Genomic DNA, 25,518 nt, shown 5'->3' with positions numbered 1-25,518 from the left:
AACCTTTCTTTCTGTATATCTTACTTTTACCTGGCCTGACTTCTGGCCCCGGGCATGTTCCTCTTTCTCCCTTGTGCTCTCCTTTTTCTTCTCCATCGCTTAGATTTCTCCTACTTATTCTCGCTGCCCATTAGACCCACCTGTCTCTCTCTTGCCTACTTATTGACCGTTCAGCTTTTTATTATAGGCAGGCAAGGTGAAACAGATGCAACACATCTTTATATAATTAAACACATCCTTACATTGTTAAACAAATGCAGCATAAACAAATGTAACACATCTTTACACAGTTAAAGTAATATTCGGCAACTTAAATGTAACACATCTTTACATAGTTAAAGTAATATTCCACAAGTGATTTGTTTTGTGATTTTTCTGAGATTCTGACTTTGCTTTTATTACTATGGATATAATGTAAAATGAAATATTTCACAATGTAGTTCCAAGCTCTTACAATTTTTTAAAAATAATTGTTTGTGTTAAATAATATAAACTCCTGTGTGAAATACTTAACAATGTTAAATACTTAACAATACTTAACACAAAATGTGCTTTTGTGTGTATATAGAAGCACATACACATTTAATTCATTTACTTATATTTGCATAAATTGTTTCCAGGTACACGAGTTGATGACGCTAAGGCACTAATAGCAGACAGTGAACTTAAAATTCTTGCTTGTGATGATTTGGATGAAGCTGCTAAAATGGTAAGTGGGTTCTGATGATCTAAAGACAAATTTGTAGTATAGAAAGGATCTATTGATCTTTAAATTCTAAAATGATCCAGCTGAGTATTAATACTGCTGATATTAATGTTTAAGTATATGGAAAGCAAGCTTAATTCTGGGGAGTGACAACATATACATATATTGCTAAGGTAGAGTTTGCAGTGGGGGATAAAGATTGTACCCAGTCTCAAATGCAACAGGAAAATTGGGACTATCTGTCCAAGGATCTAGACAGGTGGTCACCAAGTGGGAGATTAGTAAAAGAAATGAAAATAAGTGAGGGGAGATTCTCATAGTGACAATGCAGAAGAGTCTGTAGGCAAAGGGAATTTAAAAATTATGTTTCAGAACCTCTTATATCTTTTATCTATTATCCATCCATCTTAAACAGTGGCCAATTTACACCCAATCTGGTCTAATCTATGTTCTTATCTGTTAGTAGTTAATAAATCCCCATGTGCATCATTTTATACATCACAGTCATGTAGATGAAGGTGAAGTAGTATAATGATGTAAAGGAATTACTGTTAGAGAATGCTGGCCTTCTGATTGTGAAAGTTCAACAGTTATCTCATACCATCTAGGCTCTTTGTTAGACTTGGGTCAAACTGTTTGTACAGCAGTTGGGTAATAATTGCATTTCTTAATCAGTAGCCCTTCTGTTTTAAAGTAATCTTCCTCTGGAGTTTATTTGTTAAATACAGTGTTCTGGTCCTGTGGAGTCTTCCTTGGTCTGTAGAGCCTTCCTGTTCTTCTGTTCTCTGTGTTTTTCTCTTAGACTAGAAGTTCAGTCTGTAGTGTTGCTTATGTTTGATAATGATCCCTCCCCACCCCCAGGATCTGGTGGGAAATTTTCCATGTGTATGGATGGAGAAATAGCTTATATAAATTCACTTATATCCCTCTAACCCCAGACTCTTTTTTTGTAATTACTTTACCAGGAGAGAAGCTGAATTTTGGTTTTAGACATGTCTAATTTGTATGACATTTTGTATGGAAACAGATATTTTCATGTCTTACAGGGAATTGGAGTTTTAATTGTTACCTCACAGGAAATATACCAGCAATTTTTATGTTTAAACTCCTACCCCAATATTATAAATTAAGTTTGTAAGCTTTTTCAAAGTATGTTTTATTTAGTTGTGCTTTGAATTGTGGGTATCTTACAAGGATACTCTCTGATTTTGTATTCAAGGTAAAATTTAGGTAAGATGTATCTAGTTATATATCATACAGGTTATGAGAAATGTCAGACTTGACACTCTTGCAAGTGCCAGTTCCTAAAAGAGAGTTGTGTGACTTACAGCAATGTCAGAGTAGCCCTAGTGTTTTAAATGGAAAAGATTCTGTGTTCATTTTGCCTTGGTTTATAATGTGTGTTCACCTTTTTATGAACATAGAGTCAGAGATGTTGTGTTCTCTCTTTCAGGTTGTAAAGCTCTCTGAAATAGTGACCTTAGCTAAAGAAGCCCATGTGGATGTGAAGTTTCAGTTGCCGATCTAAACAAGAACTTGGTAGCTGGCTGACTTGTTAATGTGTTGTAATTCTTTATTATACTGTGGTCTCTGCTATTGTCCCTTTCCTTTTCAGTGTGTGGAGAATGTAATCGCCACATAGCACCTCATAAACCCTTGAAAGCATTTGGTCTGTGTTTGATTCTGCTGCTCAGAATGGACTGTTTGTATAAAGAATGTATGATGCACATTGCTGGTTCCTTTTGTTGCAGCCATCTCTTTTCTTCCTCTGCAGAACACTTGCAGTATGTCTCTTTTCTGTTGTTGGAGACAGAGTTCTTCATTGCTAAGAGTTCTATAAATAAAATAACTACAAAGATAAAGCTTTATTCTTTAGTATGAAAATATATCTAGTAACTGCCTCATTAGAACAGTGTTGTGTTAAAACAATGTTTATATAAGAAATATTTATCTTCAGCATCAAATGGATCTTAAATGTATCAATCATTATTTATACACAGAACGTGCAAGCACTCCTCAGAATATCTTCTAAGTATTTCAGAGAAGTAACTTGTTGATTATTTAACATCATTTTAATCATTACAGGACAATAATAACCGCAAGTCTTCATGATTCTGTGGTGGTGAAAACACCTGCAGGTTGATATCTCAGACATTTATTAAGAACATGGTGGGCAAAGTTAAGATTGCCAATTTAAGTTAATAAACGTTTCCCAATGTAAATTGGAGTAATGTATTTTTTTCTTTTAAAATAACAGTTGTAGGTGGTCATTTTAGTAAGTAGGTCTAAGGAGGCAGTTTATAGATCATACAGCTGGACATGACAGTACATACTCTAAAGCTTTCTTTAGAAGATTAGTAGATTTATGCTGTTCACAGACATACTTTCTAGTATATGTCGTTATTATGTGTATGTTTGTATCTTTGAATTTGGGGAGGGCATGTGGGGATGCCTTTCTCTTTAAAGCTCTATATACTTACTTAAAAGTCCCCCCCCCTTTTTTTTTTTGTTTTAGTTTTTCTGTGTAGACCAGTCTGGCCTCACACTGACAGATCCATCCGCCTCTGCCTCTTGAGCTCTGGGATTAAAGGCGTGTGCCACCAAGACCAAGCTAAAAAGCCCATTTTAACATTTAAAAATCTTTAGTTTATAGTTGAGTTATAGACAAATATACTATAGTAGTTTCTGTGGAGACTACAACACATTTTAAATGTGTGTGGTTACATGGATGATTTTGGGATTAGAAGTTACGTCTTTCTGTACCAGGCAAGCACTTGACTACTGAGCTATATCACTACTCCTACCTAATTTGCCTCTTAATTGACTTGGTAGGTACTAAATCTCCTCGATTATATTATTTTTAGCATGGTTGGGAGGGAAGAGCAAAACAACAGTGCTCAAGCAGCATGCTAAAGCTGTGGATGATTTGGTGACATGTTTTTATCTGGCAAAGAATTGTATTTAGAGAAAAATTTAGATACTGACTATAAATGTTAGACTGGGGCCAAGTGTAAAGGATTGTAGTGAGAATCATGTGCTTTTCTCTGGAAACAGGAGCAAGAAAGTGTGTAGTAACCAGTTTTCAGATTGCAGTAATTTGTAGTGTTAAAATTTATCATAATATAAAATTTAAGCATTGATTTTCTAAAGAGTTAAAAGGGTAAGATTTAGAAGTTGGTATCTAAAATGCCATTGAAGAGCTGGGATAATGAAGCCATGTGTTAGGCCAGGATCCAATCCACTCAATGTGTCCACAGTGACACAGAGGAGCTGAGATAACGAAGCCATGAGTTCTGGAAATCAGGACTGGTTCCACTGCCTAAAGTTTGTACTCATACAGGAGGATCTCTGTCAACTGGAGCCAACCTGGCTGGCCTACATAATGAATACCAAACTACATAGAAAGAACCTGTCTCAAGGGGAGAAAAATCCTCTCGCTTTTTAAATTTTATTTTTTAATCAGTGTACAAAGTATTTATTGGGTTTCTGTAAGGGTTTTTAATACATCCCTAGTTTTTGTTTTCCCCTCCCTGACCAATCCCCAATTAAAGCTCTATTCTGTTTCCTATCATGTGTATTCTACTCTCTTCTCCATTGAGGTCCCTGCCCCTCACTTCCATTTATGGACACTCCAAGTTAAATGTACAAGTAAGTGTAAACTGTCAGAGCTAGGCTGCAAATGTAAGAGAGAACTTAGTATTTGTCATTCTGGGCTTAGTTATCTTTCAGTGTATTTTCCAGTTGATTTCATTTTCCTGAAAATTCCCTAATTTCACTTTTCTTTGCAGCTGATTAAAATTCTGCATGTACACTTTCATTATTCATCAGTTGATGGATATCTAGGCCAATTCAGTTTCCTAGCTATAGTCAGTAGAACAGCAGGGAACATTGTTATGCAGGTATCTATGTACAAGCAGGATATGGAGTCCTTTGGATATATGCTCAGAATGGTATTGCTGGATCATATGGTAGTTCTTGTTTTAGCCTTTTGAGAAACCTCCACACTGATTCTATAGTGGCTGTATTAATTTGCACTCACATCGTCAGAGGCTGAGTGTCCTATTTCCCCATATCTTTACTAGCATTTGCTGTCATTTGTTTTCTTGATTACTACCACTCTGTGTGGGGTGAGGTAGAATCTCAAGGTAGTTTTAGCTGGAGTTTCCCTGATCACTGAATATGTAAATCATTGCTGAACATTTTCAAAAAGCGCGTTAGCCATTTGTATTTCTTTTGAGACTGGTCAATTCCTTGCCCTCTACCCCTTAAAATTGGGTTGTTTCCTATATTTTAGTTGCTTGAGTTACTTGTATGTTGATGTACATATAGCTGGCAAGGATGTTCTCACATTCTTTATTGACAACTTGTTGGTTATTGACTTTATTTTCTGTGCAATCAGAGTCTTCAGAAACTCCTTACTTTTCCTGTGCCTAGACTTGAGATGGATGCCTTATGCTTCTAGCAGTTGCAGGGTAAAGGGTCTTATGCTGAGGTTCCTAATCCCTTGTTCAGGTTGAGAGGTTAGCACCTAGTTTCATTCTACATACAGCTATCCAGTTTCCCCAGCACCATTCATGGCGGACGCTGTTTTCTCCATTGTGTGTTTTTGACATCTTAGTATAAAATCAGGGCTGTAGGTGCATGGACTTCTAGCTAGGTCCTCAACTTTGTTCTGCTGGTCTTCAGGTCTGTTTTTGTGATAGCACCATGCTGGTTTTTGTTTGTCTGTTTATTATGACTCTGTAGTAGACTGGAATCAGGTAATGGTGGTATCTCTAGCATTTTTGTTTAGGATTTCTTTAGCTGTCTAGAGATTTTTGTGCTTCCACATGAATTACAAGATTTTTTTTTCCTGTTTCTGTGGAGAATATCTAGAATTTTGATTAGTGTTGCATTGAATCTGCAGATTTGATAGCATGGCCATTATCATACTATTAATCCTATCAGTTCATGAGTGTAAGACTTCTTTCCATTGTCCAGTGTCTTCCTCAGTTTCTTCACTGTTTTAAAGTGTTCATTGTAGATCTCTTTCTCCCAAATTTATTGGTTTGTGATTTGGTAATTGTGAATAGAATTGTTTCCCTGATTTCTTTCTCAGTCTACTTGTCCTTGGTGTTTAGGAAGGCTGTTGATTTTTGTGTGTTAACTTTGTATTCTGCAAGCTTGCTAAAAGTGTTTATCAGTTCTAAGAATTTTCTGGTAGACTCTATAGTGTCTCTTGTATAGAACTTTATGTGTAAATAGAGATACTTTTGATTTCTTCTTTTTCTGATGGTTGTATTCCTTTTGATTTCTTTCTCATTGCTCCAAGTGAGACCTGCAGTACTATATTGACTAAGCGTGGAGAGAGGGCACTTTGTCTTTATTCCTGATTTTAGTAAAAATGCTTTGAGTTGTCCTCTATTACAGCAGCTCTCAACGTGTAGGTTGTGATTCCGGGGGTGGGGGTTGGGGAGTGTCAAATGATGTTGCACAGGGGTCACCTAAGACCGTTAGAAAACACAGATACTTCTTTTACAATTTACAACTAGCAACTTTACAGTTATGGAGTGCAATGAAAATAATTTTATGGTTGGGGATCACTATAATATGAGGAAAACTGTATTAAAGGGGTGTAGCATTAGGAAGGTTGAGAATCACTGCTTCTATTCCTTTTAATATAATGTTGGCTATGGGTTTGCTATATATAGCCATCATTATGTTGAAGTATGTTCTTCCTGTTTGAGTTTCTTTGGGACTTTTAACTTGAAGCAGTGTTGGATTTTGACAAAAGCCTTTTCTGCATCTACTCAGACCCTGATTTCTGTTCTTGAGGCAATTCCTATAATTTAGAGCATTTATTCATGCATGTGAACCATCCCTGCATTTTTGGATTAAAGCCAAGTTGATCGTGTTAAGTGGTGTGTTTTTAATTCTCTTGGCAAGTGTTTTGAGAATTTTTGCCTGTTTCTCAGGGAAGTTGGTCTCCAACTTTCTTGTTACATCTTTCTCAGGTTGATAGGATGATGCTAATTTTGGAAATAAATTGGTAATGTTCCTTTATTATGTAGCAGTTTGAGTATGTTGATATTTGTTCCTTGAAGATGTGGTAAAATTCACCGGTGAATATATCTGAGCCTGGGACTTTAGTTTCAGTTGAGAAATATTTAATTACACCTTCAGTGTTACTGCTTGCTATAGACCTGTTTAAATGTTTATCTTATTTTAGTCTAATTTTGTAGATCATACACATCTAGAAATAATTCATCCCCTTCTTTCAGATTTCCCAATTTAATGCAATGTAGGTTTTTAAGATAAGATCTGATTGCTTTCTGAGTTTCATTGGTATCTTCATGGCTGTTGTTTAATAAATTGAATCTGTTAGTTTGTCTATATTGTTTACATTTTCAAAGAACTCTTTGTTTCATTAATTCTTTGCATTTTTTCAGAGCCTTAGGTTAACCATTGTATTAGTTACTTTCCTGTTGCTGTGATAAACGGTCATGACCAAAAGCAGCTTTGGCTTACTGTTCCAGACAGGGGTGTTCGTAATTGAAAGAAAGGCATAGCAGCAGGTGGCTGGAGCAGGAAGCTGGCTGATCACATTTTTCTCACACAGGAAGCAGAGATAACATACTTCCTATATAAGGCTCTGCATCCTAATGCCATAATTTCCCCAAACAATGCCTCCAGCTGCAGACCAAGTGTTCAAATACATAAGCCTCTGAAGGACATTTCTCCTTGCAACTGCTATAGTCATTAAGTTATTTGTTTGGGAGCTCTGAGCTTTTTATTTTTAATGTATGCACTTAGAGCCAAAATAAAGTCACCCCAGGACTGCTTTCAGTATATCTCAGAGGTTATGTTGTGCTTTCATTTGAGTCTAAACTGTTTTTCTTCTTGATTTCTTTAAGGGCCTGCCCACTGTTCGGTAGTGTGTTGTTCAATCTCCACAGCTCTGTGTGTACACTAAGGTTTCTCTTGCTTTTGCTTTGAAGCCTCACTCCACTTTGATCAGATAGATTACAAGGAATTGTTTTGCATTTTTGCTTTTCTTTTTACTTTTTAAGGCTTGCTTTGTATCCTATATATGATCTATTTTATAAAAATTCTGTAGGCTACTGAGAAAAATTATTTGTAATTGGTGGGATATTCTGTAGAACTTGTTAGATCCATTTGATCTGTGATGAACAGAACGAATTGAATGAACGTACATGGGATTTGGTAGACTGACTTACAAGCTGTGGTCTAGCTAGTCCAATAATGACTGTCTTTCAACAAAAGTTAAGAACACGGTGGTTGTTCATTCTGCCCATGAGGCTGGATATCTCAGCTGTCTTTGGCCTGTGTTGGAGTCCTAAAGAATTGGGTTCTAATACCAGTGAAGGAATGCCCCAGTAGTGGGATAGATGAAGGTGCCAGCAAGAGTGAAGGCAAGCAGTCAGAAAGCAATGCAGAACAAAACTAAACAAAACAAAAACTCAAAAACGCTTCCTTCTTTAATACCCTTCTTTGCGTCCTCCCCCCCATCCCATGGTCCAATTAAGAAAATCCTCATAAGTGTACCCAGCTAGTTGGGTTTTAATTGATCCCAGATGTAGTTGAAGGAACTACGGTCTTCATTCTGTTTCTCAGCATCTATTCCCCAATAGCCACATCTGCCTTGGCAACATATTTGGGATTTCCAGGACCCTGACCAAGGTCCAGATGCACTAACCAAAATAATGCTTGTACCATCTACACATAAACTAAAATAACCAATAAAGGTATAAATGAAAATTGTCATGCTGTGTCTGAAGTAACTGCTCTGTTCTGCTGGAACAGATCATGCAAGGTTCTTTGCCCCTCGTCTAATATGATGTAGTTGTGGTCTATGTGGTTTTGGCTTTAAAAAACACTCTACCCTGACTTGGTGTCTTTCTGAGACAGTAGCCAAGAGCAGGTCACCCAAAAATAAACCACTCATACTCTGCACTGGCTCACTATGCTGATGGTCTGTAACTCTCTGTCATGGATTATTTCACAGTCAAGCTGGCCACCACACTACTATGCCTTTTGACTGGGGAAATTGAGATAGTTAATACTCAGACTTGTTTCTGAAAAGTACATTTGATTCCTATCATTTTGTCGACTTTGTAGTTATTTTTCCTCATCTCTCACTTGACTATTATCTTAGCATAGTTTATTATTTCTTGTGACCTAGTGGCTGGTTTTTGTTTTTTGATTTTCAGTCTCCAAAATTCCTTCAAATACCTTCTGTAAAGCCAACTGAGCAGTCATAATTCCTTTAGTCTGTTTTATGAAAAGTTTTTTATTTTTCTTTCAGTTATGACAGATGGCTTTGCTGGATGTAGCGGTCTGGGTTGGCAATTGTTGTCTTTAGAGTGTCAAGTACATCCTTACGAGCCCCTTTGGCTGTTAAAGTTTCTGTTGAGAAATAGGCTGTTATCCCAGTGGTCCTACCTTTATATGCGGTTTGGCGGTTCTCTTGCAGCTTTCCATTGCTCTGTATGTTTAGCGTTTTGACTGTGATATGATAAAGGTGGTTCTCTGGCCTGGTGTGCTTGGCGTTTTAATGTCCCTGTATGTAGAATGGCAGCTCTTCCCTAACGCCAGGAATTTTTCTGTTAGACTTCTTTTGAAATGACTCTGTGCCTTTAGATGAGTCTTCTCCTTCTCTGTCCAGATTTGGTGTCTTGAGAGTGTCATGTGAAATTCCCACTGGTACCTTAATATTCTCTGTCCTTGTTAGACTGTCCCGAGCTCAGATAGTCTCTGTTCCCCTTGGTCCATTCTGTTGCCGAGACTTTTCCATAGGATTTTTGTTGTTGTTTTTTTTATCAGCACTTCAGTTTATGTTTTAATATTTCCGTTTCTTTGTTGGAATTCTTAGTGTCCTGATGAGAGCATAGCTAGCTGATGAGACTGAGAGGAGAAGCAAACCAAACCCATCCAAAATGTGTAGCAATTTTCTTCTGAGATAAAGTCTTCCAGGGGAACTTGCTAAGACAGGATGGTCTAAGCTGCTTCTCAGCCTGTGGGTCACAACCCGGGTGGGTTGAATGACCCTTTCCCAGGGGTCGCCTAAGACCATCAGAAAACACAGGTATTTACATTATGATTCATAAGAGTAGCAAAATTACAGTTACAAAGTAGCAACAAAAATAATGTTATGGTTGGGGTTACTACAACATGAGGAATTGTATTAAAGGGTCACAGCATTAGGAAGGTTGAGAACCGCAGTTCTAAGGGGAGGGAAGGGAAACTCCCTAAGCTCAGGAAGTAAACCTGAACAGACTCCCTAGGCTCCTCTCTCCTCCCCAAACATGTGTAACCAGTAAGGAGGGTTGAGAGGTAATCAGATCAGCCAAGCTGCCTAGAAGAGGCTCAGTGGAACTGAGCTGCCTGCCTGGCAAGAACACTCTCCCACCTGTGAGCTGCCTCAGGCTGTGTGACTCATTCCAGGTTTCCAGTTTTTGTGAGCCATCATCCATGCTGGGGTGAGCTTTTGGTGATGCAGCGGTTTTTGAGTAATTTCTGATCCCGTAAGTAACCCCAATAAAACTCATTGTTTCACCAAGTTGAATTTGGGATGGTATTCTCACTGTGGTAGACATTTGTGTTTCTCCAAAAATCCGTCACACAACATCTATGAAGATTTTAGTGATTCAAGCTGAAAAACATTCTGAAATTTTTACATGAAACAGTATACTGTCATACCTAGGAATCCAGTTTGATAACTTCTCAAAAAATTTAGAACTTAAAATTTTAATCTGTCACGACCTGATTCTTTGATAAAGTAAAAACAAAAATTATTACAGAAAAATGCAATGTTGAGAGTCATACAAAGTAATCAGTCCCAATTTAATCCAGCACCACAATTAAATTGTTACAATGGTTTCCCAAATGTTCAGCTACCCCCAACCATCATCAGTTCACAGATCATGTTTTCTGTGTAACCAAGAATAGCTCTGTGGTGAGAAGCTTGTCAATCCTGCAAGTGCAGGCCAGCTTTAAGGAAATCCTTAGGAGAGGAGACCAGCTTCTGCCCAACTTCAGAGTTTGTAAGTCTCTGTCGCAGTTGCTTTAATGACAAAGTCTAGTCACTCCCAGTACAGTAATAAGTCAGCAAGAGTAAGGTGTGTGTGTGGGGGGGGGAGGGGTTGTTTGTTGTCAGTGAACACAAGCATTCATTCATGCATTCATCTGTCCACATAAAACAGCCCTTGTCCCAGAGGGAAGAGATGGTTTATTCTTGGGCCAAATACTGAGTGATCATAGCCCACAAATCCAGGTTTCTCCATGTTCCAATGTAGATTAAATTTCATCTTATAGTTACAGAATAAAAAAATCACCAGGCACTTCTCATTGCATTTGTGGGAGTGGCTAGGTTAGTTTGGGTTGGTGGAAGTGGGTGGTCTATTAATGCATTCCAAAAACAATTGACCTGGTAGTCCCAAGGATATTATGTCAGACATAGGGGCTTAACATATAGATAATTTGGCTATGGATCAGCAACATTCCAACTACACTACAATCATAAAGTTTTAGTCAATCAACCTTGTAGACTCTAGCAAAAGTATGGCTTCACCTCACTCCTGGAAATTCAGTTCACAGATGTCTGGTGGGAATTGATTAACTCCTAGTTGAGACTGTAGCCAAGTAGTTGAGAGTGATAGTTGCAGGATGACAGGATGTGTATGTGAAAAGGAAACCAGAGGCAAACCATGAGTATTCCTGATTAGTTTCCAAAGCATAAAAATATCTTTAAAAATTGGTTTTATATATTATTGAGTGAAGTAAGCATTGTTTTAGAAAAAGATAGCTTATCCTTTTGGTAAAACTGAGACTGTTAAAAAAATAAAAACCTAACTAGAAAGCTAGAAAAAAGCACAAAAAATTAAAACTACCTGTGCTGCCAGCAAGCGTTCTCCTGGTCTCTGCAGAAGCACAGTGTTGTGCTGGCCTATCCTTGCTGCTACAGAGTCACAGTCTAAAGAGTGTCTCTGTGCCCGCCTACCAAAGACGGTTGCATGTGTACAGACACACACACACACACACACACACACACACACACACACACACACACACACACACAGAGCTAATTAAGTCCTAAGACTTTCATCTGTTTACTGTGCCTGTATAGAAGTTGTGTGTGTGAGAGAGAAAGACAGAGAGACTTAATGTTTTTTAACTTTTTCTATTGGCCATTTCTTAATGATGTTAAGAAATGTTTGTATATTTGAGATTATTCATTTGTTATATGTTACAAGTGTATTAGACACCCTTTCATAGCTTTAAAACAATTCTTGAATAAAGTAGGAAGTCCTGTTTTGGCTCATGGTTTCAGGGGTTCAGTCCATAGTCATTTGGCGCCCTTGTTCCTGGGTTGGGGCATGGAGAATCTGAGCATCGTGGTGGATGTGTATGGTAAAGGAAAGTGGTTTTCCTTAAGGCTCTTTCTTGCTGGAAAGCAAAGAGGGTAAGAGCTTGGGACTAGAGGCAGGGGCATGCTCCCATTGGCCTACTTCAATTCCTCATCTCCTAGATTTCATCACTCCCTAGCAATGCCATCAAGCTGAGTCCGTAAGGGGGACGAATCCACTAATGACATTAGAGCTGCTGGCATTTAGTTGCTCCCCAGAATCCATCACCTGGCAGCCAACTCTTAACACATGAACCTTTGGGCTACATTATCTGTTTGTGAAATGTCATATATGTCACATACTAAATCAGTGTGTGTTCTTGGATGTAGATATTGGGGGAGGAGGGAATTGAAAGAAGCAAAGCTGCCAGCCACTAGAGAGTTCTCACCTCTACCAATGCTCAGATCAAAGGGGCAATTCTGTCCTCAGACTGCATCTCCAGAATGTATCTGTCTCCACCAAACCTCAGACTGCACTGAGCTCCTGTCTCCTCCCCCTTATAGTCCTCTCTAGTGCTGGAATTAAAGGTGTGGGATTCCAAGTGCTGAGATTACCTTTATGTGAGCTCTGTTTCTCTCTTAGACTGATTTACTCCTGTGTAGTCCAGGGTGGCCTTGAATTAACAGAGATCTGTCTCCTGAGTGTTAGGATTAAAGCTGTGTACTGCCATGCCACTGCCTGGCCTCTATGGCTGACTCGTGTGGCTAGCTGTGCACTCTGATCGTTAGGCAAGCCTTATTTGTTAATCATAAACAAAATGTAACCACATTTGGGTGTGTATGAAACATTTACAGGGAGACTAGCGTTTGCTTTATGAGTCTTGCCATGTACTCCAGGTTGGCTCTGATGTGCAGTCCAAATTACCTTCAGGTTTGTGATTCTCCTGCCTCAGCTTCACTTCAGTCCTGGCATTACAGACCTGAACCACTTGGTTCACTGAAAGACTATTAGGAATTAGGAAAGTGTTCTGGGCTATACTGTTTGAGCCCCGGTAAATTAATCATTATGAGCTGCTGTGAAACTGAAACACCCATTTGTGTAGAGATGTACTGCCTGGGTCTGGTGGGCCATGGCTCTTGAGAGAGGCAGCATTGATGTGTTGACAGCAGGGGGAGAGTGCCCGGGCCAAGTCCAGGCACACACTAAGCAAGTGCCCGACTGCTGAGCTGCACCCCTCACAGTCTGAATCTTACTTACTGCTTTTTATTTCTCTGGGAGGAGTATTGGAGACAGACTGGTCACGGCTTTCATAAATACCGAGAGCCAGTCATTGGGCACATAGGATTTCTGAGCATGTGAGAGCTGTTTCATTATGGGTTCCTTTTTAATCACCACCAGTTGAACTTAGCAGGCCGTTGGTTCTCGTGCGTGCGACATCATACATCTGTGTAAAATATCTGGCCTTCATCAGCCTTTTCTGAGACCATGGGACAGTTATAGAGCCTCATCTGACTCCTCTCCCAGCGTGCTCCAGGGCCTCTGTGACTCCTCCCCACTCTGTTGTTCCCTGCTCAGATTCTGCACTTCAGGGCTTGTCTTGTGCTGTCCAAGACTAAGCGCTTCACTGAACATGGCTAACATGGCAGGCAGAGATTATTATCTCTGTACTTTATCTGGGGCTTGCTTTGTAGCGTTGTCATTGCTGTGAGGCAGAATGTAAGGGTTTAAAGACACCTACATACTATCTTATGTAGTCACTACCATGCCATGTCTAACTTTGTTAGTGATTTAGCTTACTCACGTGAGCAGTGTCTGGCAAGCCAGTCCCCTAGGGACAAGTGAGTAAAAGGACACACAGAAAAAGTCAATTGTTTTGAAATGTCCCCTTGAGAAAAAAGCACACTGAAATCTGTGCGATCTGTGAAGTGAAGAAATTTTATTAAAAAATCATAGAGGAAAACCCAAGGATCTGTTGCTTCTCAATTCAGTGTCATGAAATACCTAGCATCTTTGAGAAATAGGTTTCCCGGCAACAAGAAACCTATGTAGTCAAGGACAGTGAAACACAGGCCTAGGCATCACAGTTCATTCAGTTTGCTTAAACAACACCCAGTAAACATTGAATGGTGAGCTCACCTGTAAACGGTGTTTGCATCAGCTGATCAGCAACAGCTGTGTTCACATGCTATTGGAAATGTTTATGGCAGGGACAGATGCCCTTAGCCTTCACTTTGGGCTTTTATTTTTGTTTCTTTTGTGACTGTGAAGAAACTAAAAAAAATGAGATCTTTTCTTCAGGCCCAGTGGCAGATTTAGATTCATAGGTGTCTTAGGAGCTGGTTCAGCTGGGTGGGGACATGTATATTTAATACATTTCTTAGGTGATTCTACTATAGGCTGTCACTTGAAAGACACAAGATTAAGACAGGGTAGAAGATAATGGAATTGATATTGTTTACTGCACTATTCACAATCATGACAGGACCTCATTTTGGTGGATTCCTTCCAGATCTCAACTACTGTGTCCACCTGCTCCAGATGCAGTGCTTTGCATATATGTTGTGAGAACTCACATTTAGGGGATGAGGCTTATCATTGTCACTTATTTTTATTTATGTGTATGTGTGTCTTTCTGAATGTATACTGTATGTATGTGGGTACCCAGGAGGCTAGAAGGATGCATTGGATCCCTGAAACTGGAGTTACAGGAGGTGTGAGCTATCACTCAGGTGCTAGAAACTAAACTCTGGTCCTCTCCAAGAGCAATGGGCACTCCTGATCACCAAGCCATCTGTCCAGCCCCCTCATTGGACAGCAGAAGTCATCATTTTAGGTTTTATAGCATGATGTCATTTAAGGTGTCAGTCTGAGACCACATGCTCCTGATTTGTAACCAGACTAAGGATTCTTTTTTACCAGAATGTCAGTCATGGAGCATAATAGAGGAATCTGACTGGGGACAAGTAGATTTAACCCCAACTCGATTAACACTTGAGTGGTAGAGTGTGCAAACAGCATTTTTTGGGGTGGCGAAACACCTCTCTTTGTGACCCTGAGTAGGAAAAGTATAAGAGACAACACTAGCCACCACATGTCAGCTCTGCTTGCCAGGCTTGAGTTAAAGTAACTGGCTAGAATTCATACAGCTGGCTTGGTTTCTTCCTTCTATGTAGCCCGTCCAACTGTGGAAGTGCCAGTGAAAGAAAATGCAGTTAGAGTGTTCAGAGAAGGGGCTATACTTGTTAGTCCATGGCTTCTGGATTATGGGAAGGGTGGTGGTCAAGGCGTATCTTCCTCAAAGCAGTGGGAGCGGAGTCTGGTGAGAGCTTTGGTTTGATTTGTTTAAGATTTTATTTTAAATGTGTTTTTTAGCGTGTGTGTGTGTGCGTGTGTGTGTGTGTGTGTTTGTGTATATATGTATGTGTGTGTATATGTGTGTGTGCTTGTGTGTATTTGTGTGTTTGTGTTTGTGTGTGTGTGTGTTTGAGTGTCTCTCTCTCTCGTGTGTGTGTGTGTGTGTGTGTGTGTGTGTGTGTGTGTGTGTGTATTCAGGTGCCTATGGAAGCCAGAGGCATTAGGTCCCCCTTGGAGCTGTAGTTACAGGGGTCATGGGTAGTGGGAACTGAACTCAAGTCCTCTACAAGAGCAGTGCACAGTGTTATCCTCTGAGCCATCTTTCCAATCCCCTGGTGAACACATTTGACAGAAGTTCAGAACCATCCTATAATTGCTATTGCACCTACCCAGAAGGCTAGCTTCTCAGGTCTTAACTTGTTCATCCCAATACCCACGCTTTGTAGTCATAATCAAGAGGCCTACAGAGGTCTCTTCTAATGAACGTCTGTGATTGTAGAATTCAGGTATACAGTTATTTCAAGGAACAACTTCCAGTGTTCATTCAATTCTTTCAGTGCACATTGAGGATCTTTTATGTACCATAAAGTCCAGATCAGTGACGACACATGATCCCTCATTTAAGCAGCTAAATCCAAAAAAGCATGCACCAGATACATGACCATGAACTGTGAATCCACTGAAGAAAGGCAAGTGTTTGACATCCTAAAATTCACAGGCAAATGTACGGAACTAGAAAAAAAACATCCTACGTGAGGTAACCCAAAACCAGAAAGACAGATATAGTATGTACTCACTAGTACTAGTGGATACTATACATAAGGCAAAAGATAGCCAACCTACAATCCATAACCCCAGAGAAGCTTGAACCCTCTTCCAGAAACAGATGGAAGCAGATGCAGAAGTCCACAACTAACCAATGTGTCAAGCTCCTGGAGTATAATCCAAGTGAGGAAGGAGCAAAAATATGAACAAAGGAGTCAAGGCCATGATGGGGAAACCCACAGAATCAGCTGGCCCGAGCTAGTGAGAGATCACTGACTCTGATCTGACAAATGGGGAATCTGCATAAGACCAAACTAGACTCCCTAAATATAGGTGACAGTGGTGTGGTTGGGCCAATATATGAGGCCACTGACAGTGGGTCCAAGATCTAACACTCATGTACAAACTGATTTAGTGGAGTTCGTTCTATATGGAGAGATACCTTTCCTAGCCTAGACACAAGGGTGTGGGGGTGGAGAGGTGTTTGGTCCTGCCTCAACTAGATGATGGGACTGACTTAGACTTCCTAGGGGAGGCCTTACCTTCTCTGTGGAACAGATGGGAGGTGGTAGGTAGCGGAGGGAGAGAGAGGAGAGGGAAGGGGAACTGGGATTGGAATGTAAATTAATGAACAAGCTAAAGAAAGTTTGCCACAAAGTAAAAAAAAAAAAAAAGGCAAGTGTTTTTGATAATCATCAGATATGAATTTCAGTCTAATCAAATCCAGCAAATGCTTATTTTTCAGTTGGAATCATTTTGACATTTACATACAGAGAGTACTAACCTTCTGTTCCACACACAAAGGCAAATGTACAGAAGAATGAGCTTCCCATGGCTTCCGTCTTACAGCTGAAGCTGCAGCCAGCTTCCTTCCCAGGAAAGTCAGCCAGGGCTCCTGCTCTTTTGCATTACAGCTGTAAAGCATTGTGTCAGCTTTATATGGTGCTCCTGTCCCCCTGACATTTCCTTTCTTTAAAAGAACAAACAAAAAAAGTGGTTAAAGGTCGTTTGTGCTTGCTCCCTTCCACTGGCCTTGGTGTGAGAGAGAAAACTCCCAGTTCAGGCCCACTTATTCATACAGGTGGAGCTGGGATGGTGGTTCGAATGGCCACAGTCAAGAGAGCAGGACAGAGGCGGTAAGTGATGACAGGAGTCTCTGTGAGATGCTGAGAGATAAGTTCTCCCCACCAAGTTTAAATAGTTCGGTGAGACGATTTTTAAAACGTGGTGGTGGGGGATCCAAATACTCAAAGTCAACTGAAGTTTTTAGTTCTCCCAAGATAACTATAAGTTATAAGTATAACAGTAAGTCCAGATGTTTCCAAGATAGTTTAACTATAATAGTAAGTCCAGATGTTTCCAAGATAGCTCAACTAACAGTAACAGTCCAGATGTTTCCAGGGTAGCTTAACTATAACAGTAGCAATCCAGATGTGTCCAAGGTAGCTCAGCTATAACAGTAGCAGTCCAAATGTTTTCAGGATAAACTATAACAGCGATCCAGATGTTTCCAGGATAGTTTGACTGTAATAGTAGCAATTCAGATGTGTCCAAGATAGCTCAGTTATAACAGTAGCAGTCCATGTTTCCAGGATAGATCAACTGTAATAGTAGCAATCCAGATTTTTCCAAGATACCTGAACTACAACAGTAGCAATCTAGATGTTTCCACTAAGAGAAGGCAGAGCCCCAGCTTTCCTGGCAGTTCCTGTGTCAGGCTCCCAAAGACGCTGCTGCTGCTGCTGCTGCTTTTGCAACTTTTCAGTCACAAAGATGGGAAGCGCCAGGGTTGTAAATGAAGCGGCCCCAGTTCACAATGCTGCAGTGAAAAACAAGTTCACTTTGGGACCACAAAGAGGGAGAGATCAGAAGTGTGTCTGGCAGCACTGGCGTCAGGTCCAGAGTCATTCAACAGTTTCATTGAGCTGTTCGCCATCCTCCTCCAGCTCGTTTTCAGCCTTCGTCTTCTGGGGGCTGAGGAGACAGGTGTCACCGGTGTGGGAGCAGTGCCATGATGGTGGGGGCAGCAAACCATTCTGAGTGCTGACTTTGTACCAGGTGTGTGCTGAGTATTCAAGACAGAAGCTACTTGGATCTGGTACCCCTCCTTGATTCTCATTTGATCTTGTGGTTGATTTGCCCAGGTTTGGCAATTTTAACTGCTGCTTGTCTTACACTCTTCAAATGTAGCAGTCGGGCAAACATTCCAGGATGATGTTAATTTGAATTGAAATATCTGTTAAAGTGCTTTATGTCCTGTCCTGGTTAGCCTTGGTTGTCAATGTGACATAGCCTCAATGGAAGATTGTCTGGATCAGACTGTTTGTGAGGGGTTGTCTTAATGTAGGAGGGACCAGACTACCGTGGGCAGTGTCATTTGCTGGATAGGTGATAGGCCTGGAGTGAACAAGTAGCCTTCCTCCTTTTTCTGGCTCCTGCCCTCACTTCCATCATTGGTGGATTATGACCTGGAAGTGTAAGCCAAGGAGACCCGTTCTTTCCTCCCCAAGTTGCTCTTGGTCAGAGTGTCTTATCACAGCAGTAGAATGAAAAGGGGACAGGACATTGAGTCCCCAATGGAACAGCTGAGCTGACACCAACCCAGCAGAACTTCAGCTGCTGTTGAACATCGGTCATGAAATCACATTATTTGAGTCAAAGAGATCACAGACAGGGTTTGATTATCCCCTTTCTCACCGTACCTGGGGGACTCTTATGTGCAGGCCTCACTGTCAGACACAGGGATTACACCATCGAACAAAACAGGAGCGATCATGCCTGCCCTCAGGCAACTTGGGATATGACCCACTATCTGAATTTCTCTTGAAAGCTGGCCATGCCTCTCAGCTCTGGACACTGGAAAGATTCTTATTAGATGGTGTCAAACCTCTGCCTGTAGTGTTGATTGGCACGTTTGAACGAGGCTTATCTGTCTTCAGTCCACTCTGGATATAGCGCATCCTTGTTCCCTACGATGGAAAATACCTTTGATCTTTTCAGCTCCCCTGCCCTCCTTGCCATCTTGTGTGTAGAAATACACATGAATGCAGGAATACTTGTGTCTTCAAGCTGCACTTCCCAGAACCCCCTGAAGTACAGGCACGGGGATGCTCTTTCCACCCGTGGTTGAAATGCACAGTGACAGCATCCCTCTGTGGCATGCCTTGGCAGATGACCCCGAGTTGCAAAGGCTAAGTGACTCACTCAGGGTGTCACAGTGCTGTGACCTGAGTCAGCCTTTCTGCCCCCACTATATCATCAAATGCCTCTGCCATCACTCTGCTGGCTCTAGTGGAGACGTGATGTGGGGCTTTAAAAATGTTTCTGTCCTTTGTAGTCATTAGTGAGAGAACCCTGAACTCCATCCAGGTCCTCTCCCCAAGTGTTAGCAGGACAGCAGTGGCAGCAGTGGAATACCCTCGTTCCTTGTTTCATGGCTTTGATATCTGGCTGGACTAATTCCCCTCAGAGCTTTTCTTCTGGTGTTCTTAAAAATCATTTCTGTGTGTTTATTTTTAATGTGTATGGTTATTACACCTGCATGTATGTCTGTGCACCTAAGGTATGCCTAATGCTTATAGAAGCCGCAAAAGGTTTCTGGATGCCCTGGAACAGGAGTTAGCAATGGTTGTGAGTCACCATGTGGTTGCTGGAAATGGAACACAGGTTCTTTGGAAGAGCAGCCAGTACTCCTAACCTCTGAGCCATTTCTCCTGCTCCTTATTTATTTAACAGAATTGGCTATGGATGGGAATTGGCCAAGCTGATTTTGAACCTCTGATTCTCCAGCCCTTCCCTCCCCAGCCCTGGATTTATAGTTATGTGCCAATTCTGTGTGGCACTGAAATTCAACTCAGGTCTTCATGTACGACAGGCAAACACTCTACCTAGGATTATCTTTTATCATTTAGTTCTTGATTGTAGTTAAAACCTGAGGGTGGGGTGTTTGGGAAGCTACGAGTCCTATGTTCCTGTCCCCTCTGTGCTGTGACATAGCTGCAGAGATGCAATGAGGATGCCTTACATCATTCAGACGAGTTGGACCTCAGAGTACTCTAACCCACACTCTCACTGTAGCATAGCCTAAATTAAATAAGAATCCCACAGAGAGATGCAGTGACATTTGTATTTTTTCTTTCTTTTTTTTTCTTCTTTTTTAAATTTAACTTTTTACACATGTCATTCTCAGGTCCCTCTCCCTTCCCTCCTCCCTCCAACCCCCCCAGTCTTCCCAACCCCCACCCTACTCCATTCCCTACTCTGCTCCCCAGGGAGGGCGAGGGATTCCATGAGGGATTTTCAGAGTCTGTCATATTATCCCAGGCAGGGCCTAGGTAGGTCCTCCTCCATGTGTCTAGGCTGAGAGAGCATCATTCCATGTGGAGTAGGTTCTCAGAGTCCATTTGTATGCCAGGAATACTTTTTATTTTTAAGGTTTCCTCTTTATTCCAACCCCTCTAATCCATCTTCAATTTCCTGGCCTCCTTTTGTTTAATTAAATTTTTATTGCTGTCATATCTATGACCTGCTGACTCCATTAAGTGTTGCTTATATGTACATATTTTTTTTTGTGCTGACCAGATGGTAGTAGATAACCAATCAGGGGGGCTTGTTCCTAGGGAAGATTAATTCTCTTTCTCAACAGTAGTTAACTGTTTGTAGCTATTCGTCTAAAAGTGGGGCCCTGCAAGATTTCCCCAATCCACTGACTCTGGAATTTTCAGGTCTTGTTTAGGTGACCATATTGTTGAGATATCATAGGTGTAGCTTCCCTGCCATATTTAGAAAACATATTTGTCCACCAGGCTCCCTAGTCCTCCTGTGTAGAGGCCTGATGTTCTTGTGTTCGCAGACAGGCACTAGGGAAACCACCAATGTTAAGCACAGAGGCTCATCTCTTCAGAGAAAGAGATTTGTATCCCTGCTCTCCATCCAGAAGGCTGACCAGGAATGATTGCAATTAATAACCTGGTGACCTTTGTTATCTGGAGGGTCAGGCCACATCCAAATCCCCTGGAATGTTTCTTAGTCCCTTCCTCTCTAGACTTTTATTATTATCTTTGTTTCTCAGTCAGTAGAACCCATCCTTAGGGAATATGTCACATGTATTTTACAGTCTGCTGACCGCTACAATATCTTGGTCAGAGTTCAGACCAGATCTGAGACCCTCAAGCTACCAAAACCATCTTCATGGTAGAGGTCACATGTGCTTTACAAAGGGTTTCTATGTAGTCATGCCTTAAGCTTATTGTGCATGCAAGATTGAGATAATGGTTACCAGGACTTTCTTTCCCAAAACTGTACTGTATATGAATATATCTAAAATAAATTGGCTGGTGTTAGATTCCTAGAAGTTTGAACCAGCCTGGATAAGTCCTGCTGAGCTGAGTTTCCTTCTTGCTTCTCAGGATTCATTTCTCTGCTGGCAACACAGTTTTCAGGGACCCTGGCACTCTGGCTCTTACGATCTTTCCATCCCCTCTTCCTCGATGTTCCCCAGCCTCAGGCATTTGCATTTTAAGTGGAGCCGGGAATCCCCATGCCAGATTTGCTACCAGGAATATCGTTGTCTTTACAGCAGCTGTGAGGGTACAAGGAACATTGTGTGGTGGGTTGTGGAGAGAGGAGGTGGCATTCAGGGCTAGCGAATGTGAAGAGATGACAGTTGGGAGGGGGACTGTGAAAGTACCAGCCACAGCGGGGCAGGGGGCGGGTGCTGTTGCCTGTCACAGGCCAAGGAATTCTTTTCAGCCATCTCTATCAGGTTATGCTGGCTGCCAAGGGGACTCAAGAATTCCCAGCAGGGACACAGAGCATTGCCTTCACACTTTGTCAACTAGCCTGCTTCATTCTACTTCTTGAAATCATTAAGCACACATGTGACTTTCTTGAACTTCAAATATTTGATGTGCTAACGTGTTTTTTGCTCTTGGGAAAGAACAAGTTATTTGCCAAAAGATAACTTAACAGGATTCAGGATTCACACAACACTATACTAGCCATGAATTACTCTCAGGATACAAGAATTTGGAGGAGTGTGGTTGTGGTGAGAATCCACACTTCTGAGTTCACTTCTGGAACTTTCTATAGCATTCTGGGTTAACATCCCTGGAAGTCCACATGCCTGACCAATGGATATGAACAGTCATTTAGATTTTCATGCTGCGTTCTTCTTCAGGAATGGAAATAATTTGAGATTTTCTGTTCTTTTAAATTAAGAGACATGATTTTCAGTAAATATTTTGCAGGATTTTGTGGGGCTCCTTGTTCAAAGAGTTAGGTAACCAGTCTCTCAGGAGTGGAGAAGGGACAGACAGTTTGGGAAGAAGAAGGAGAACAGTGGGAGGGTCTGGGACATAGGAGAGGGCAGTGTGTATAGCTGTGTGTGTGCTGACATGATTGAAGTGTACTATATATGGGGACGGAAGTGTTGTGGAGAAGCCCATTATGTTGTACGGTCAGTTTACTTGCTGTAGAAACACAAGGTCCTAAGTTTGGATCCCCAGCACTTAAACTGGGCCTGGTGGTGCAAGTCTGAGGCATTGAGGAGGCAGAGGCAGGAGGATCTCCAGAGCTTTCTGACTAGCTCCAGCCTAAGTGGTGAGAGATCTTGTCTCAAAAGACAAGGTGGAGAGGAGCGTAAGGACACTGCTAGCCTTGACATCAGGCCTCTATGCACATGCACACGTGTGTGCACACATGTTCGCGTGCGCGCACACACACTGCCCCCTCAAAGTTTAGAGTGAAAGAGAACCACCCGTCCAATTCACCTCTTTCTTTGAAGCCATCTTCTGGCTAGGATTCCATGGGCTGTCTCTGGCCCTGAAGTCAGGAGATGAGAGCAGATGTGGTTTGTTTTAGTTGACAAAGGTAGAAATGCTAGTTACTTTCATTAGGTATTACATATCACAGACATGCTTCAGTTTATCACGCCATACCCCACAAGCATGTTGGATTATTTTATGTCAGTCAAAAGAGAAATAACATGCTGTTTTTTTCTCATTCAGTCCCCTGTGCACTGTCACTAATTAACACAAGTGTAATTTTATGTGACTTTACTTTTTCATATCTCATTATTTTCCCTCCAGTATAGGAAGTTGCTGTCCACAGCGTTTCTTATTCTCCATCTTTCTCAAAGAAAATGTCCAATTTAAAAGCCATTTTCTTTAGTTTCCTCCCATAAAAGCCCTCTGGTGGCCTCCCTTCTGCCAACAAAAAGGAACCATTTCCTGACCACCAGCAGCAATCAACAACTTTAAAATCAATTCCTTCTAAGGTTGGTGTTGGCCAAACCTTAAAGGCATCAAACTTTAAAGAAAAAAATGAAAATAATGTTTGCTATTATGAGTGAAATATCATGCTATAGGAAATCTATTTCTGATGTTTTTGAAGCATTAACCAAAGATATAATGTTCTGTTCTGTTCTCTCTCTGTGTCTCTCTTTCTGTGTCTCTGTCTCCCTCCCTCCCTCCCTCCCTCCCTCCCTCCCTCCCTCCCTCCCTCCCTCCCTCCCTCCCTCCCTCCCTGCCTTGGGACAGGATCTTATGCAGCTCAGACATTCTGGCCTTGAAACCCTGATCCTCTTGCCTGTTACTCCCAACCTTCCAGATTACAGGTGTGTCACCATACCCAACTTGTGTGGTTTGGTTTCAAAAGACATCCTCCTCACAAAGCTGCTTCACTGATTGCTCTGGATTCAGTTCATTCCCAAGAACGAAGTGACAAGGGGGGTGGTCACAGATGGGTGGAAGGAAGATTCACAAGATGTTGAGGGGGCTAAGAAAAATTGTCTCTTGGTGTATGGCAAAAGTCACCCAGTGGTTGTGGTGATATATTATTTATGATTTATTAAAGCTTGCCTGAGGATTCCGAAAGTAAAGCCAGCCACAAGCTACAGAGGTCAGGCAGTGGTGATACACTCCTTTAATCCCAGGAGCCATACTAGCTAGCCAGGCATTGGTGGCATACACCTCTAATCCCAGGACTCAGGAGACAGGCAGATGGATCTCTCTGAGATAAGGCCACCTTGCCTTACTCAAGAGTGAAGAGTAGTAGAGCTCACACCTTTAATCCCAGTACTAGGGAGGTGGAGACGGGAGTAATATGGCTGGGTGGAGAAAGGAATAAAAGGTGGAGGAAGAGACAGGATCTGAGAGCTTTTGCCTCTGAGGATTCGTGGAGACAGGATTGCCATTTCAGCTTGGGAAAGGTGAGATCTACTGGCTTGGCTGTTTGCTTCTCTGGTCTTCAACTTGAAGTTTGAACCCCAATATCTGTCTCTGGGTCTTTTATTGTTTGTGTTACAAGTGGTAATGAAGGCACAGCAGACACAATGACCATTGACATGTGTGAAAGGCTATGTTGTTAAAAAGGTGGGTGGGCTTGTTCCATTTGCTTCATAGGCAAGATATGTACCCATGGATATAGCCATAAGGCAAGTCCTGGTCAGGACCACAGGAGCTGCTGGGTTGCCTCCTGTCACTTGATGAAAGGATTTAGGGCTGGTGACCATTCACAGAACTTATGTAAAGGGTGTGTGTGTGTGTGTGTGTGTGTGTGTGTGTGTGTGTGTGTGTGTGCGCGCGCGCGCACGCGCGCGCATACATGCATGCTTCTTATACTAAGAACACTGCTTCTCATGATGGAAATGAAAATGGCTAAAGTTGCAGATAAGTCCTTCATTTACAGGAGAGCAATTTTCCATATCAAATGCTGATTATATGTAGTTTGTTTATGAACACACATACACAGAGAATGCTGCATGTGCTGTGAGCCTGCAATCCCATCACTTGGGGGGGCTCAGGCAGGAGGACTGTACCAGGCCAGCCTAGGAAACACTGCTAGGCCCTTTCTCAAAGGACAGAAACCAAGACAACGACACAAGCATTTGAGGCTTGTTGCCACATATGTGGGCATTTCCACCATAGAGCAGTTGCAGTGGCTTTCACGTAGCCACAGCTCCTGGGAGTTGTTGCAGATCCTGATGTAAATGATGAGCCCTGGGACCCTGAGTCAAGATACAGCAAAAGGGTAGACTGCAAGAGATAGGCCTTTTCTCTTAGGAAGACACTTTGGGAAATCCTTGACTTACTGTGCTCAACCCCAACATCTGTTGCTTTTGCTTTTTGGAAATGCTCTCTTGATAAGGGTGACACGAAGCCAATTCACTCAAGGTGTCACATCATCCCTTTAAAATTCTGTATTTGAGATTGCTCAGGATTTCATAAAATAGTAATAATCTAAAACAACCACACATATTTTGTTTCCTTTCATGAAAGGAAAGAAAACAGAGAAGTTTCTCCCTGCCTTTTCTGAAACTAGAAGACCCTGTGTGGTCTCATAAGTGTT

At 41.4% G+C, this 25,518-nt stretch overlaps 1 protein-coding gene across 1 annotated transcript in view; it reads left to right on the top strand.

The window, feature by feature from the left end:
* Positions 1–2,928, top strand: part of Sucla2 (succinate-CoA ligase ADP-forming subunit beta) — a 34,201-nt gene extending 31,273 nt beyond the window's left edge. The window contains exons 10-11 of the mRNA XM_005070968.4: positions 621–709; positions 2,160–2,928. Of these exons, the coding sequence (XP_005071025.1) occupies positions 621–709; positions 2,160–2,234 (164 nt within the window). The 3' untranslated portion in view covers positions 2,235–2,928. The remainder of the gene's footprint in view (positions 1–620; positions 710–2,159) is intronic.
* The last annotated feature ends 22,590 nt before the right edge of the window (positions 2,929–25,518 follow it).

This window comes from Mesocricetus auratus, unplaced genomic scaffold (genome assembly GCF_017639785.1).
Source record: "Mesocricetus auratus isolate SY011 unplaced genomic scaffold, BCM_Maur_2.0 Super-Scaffold_2245, whole genome shotgun sequence".
NCBI classification, from domain to species: domain Eukaryota; kingdom Metazoa; phylum Chordata; class Mammalia; order Rodentia; family Cricetidae; genus Mesocricetus; species Mesocricetus auratus.
This window is presented reverse-complemented; position numbering and strand designations above follow the sequence as displayed.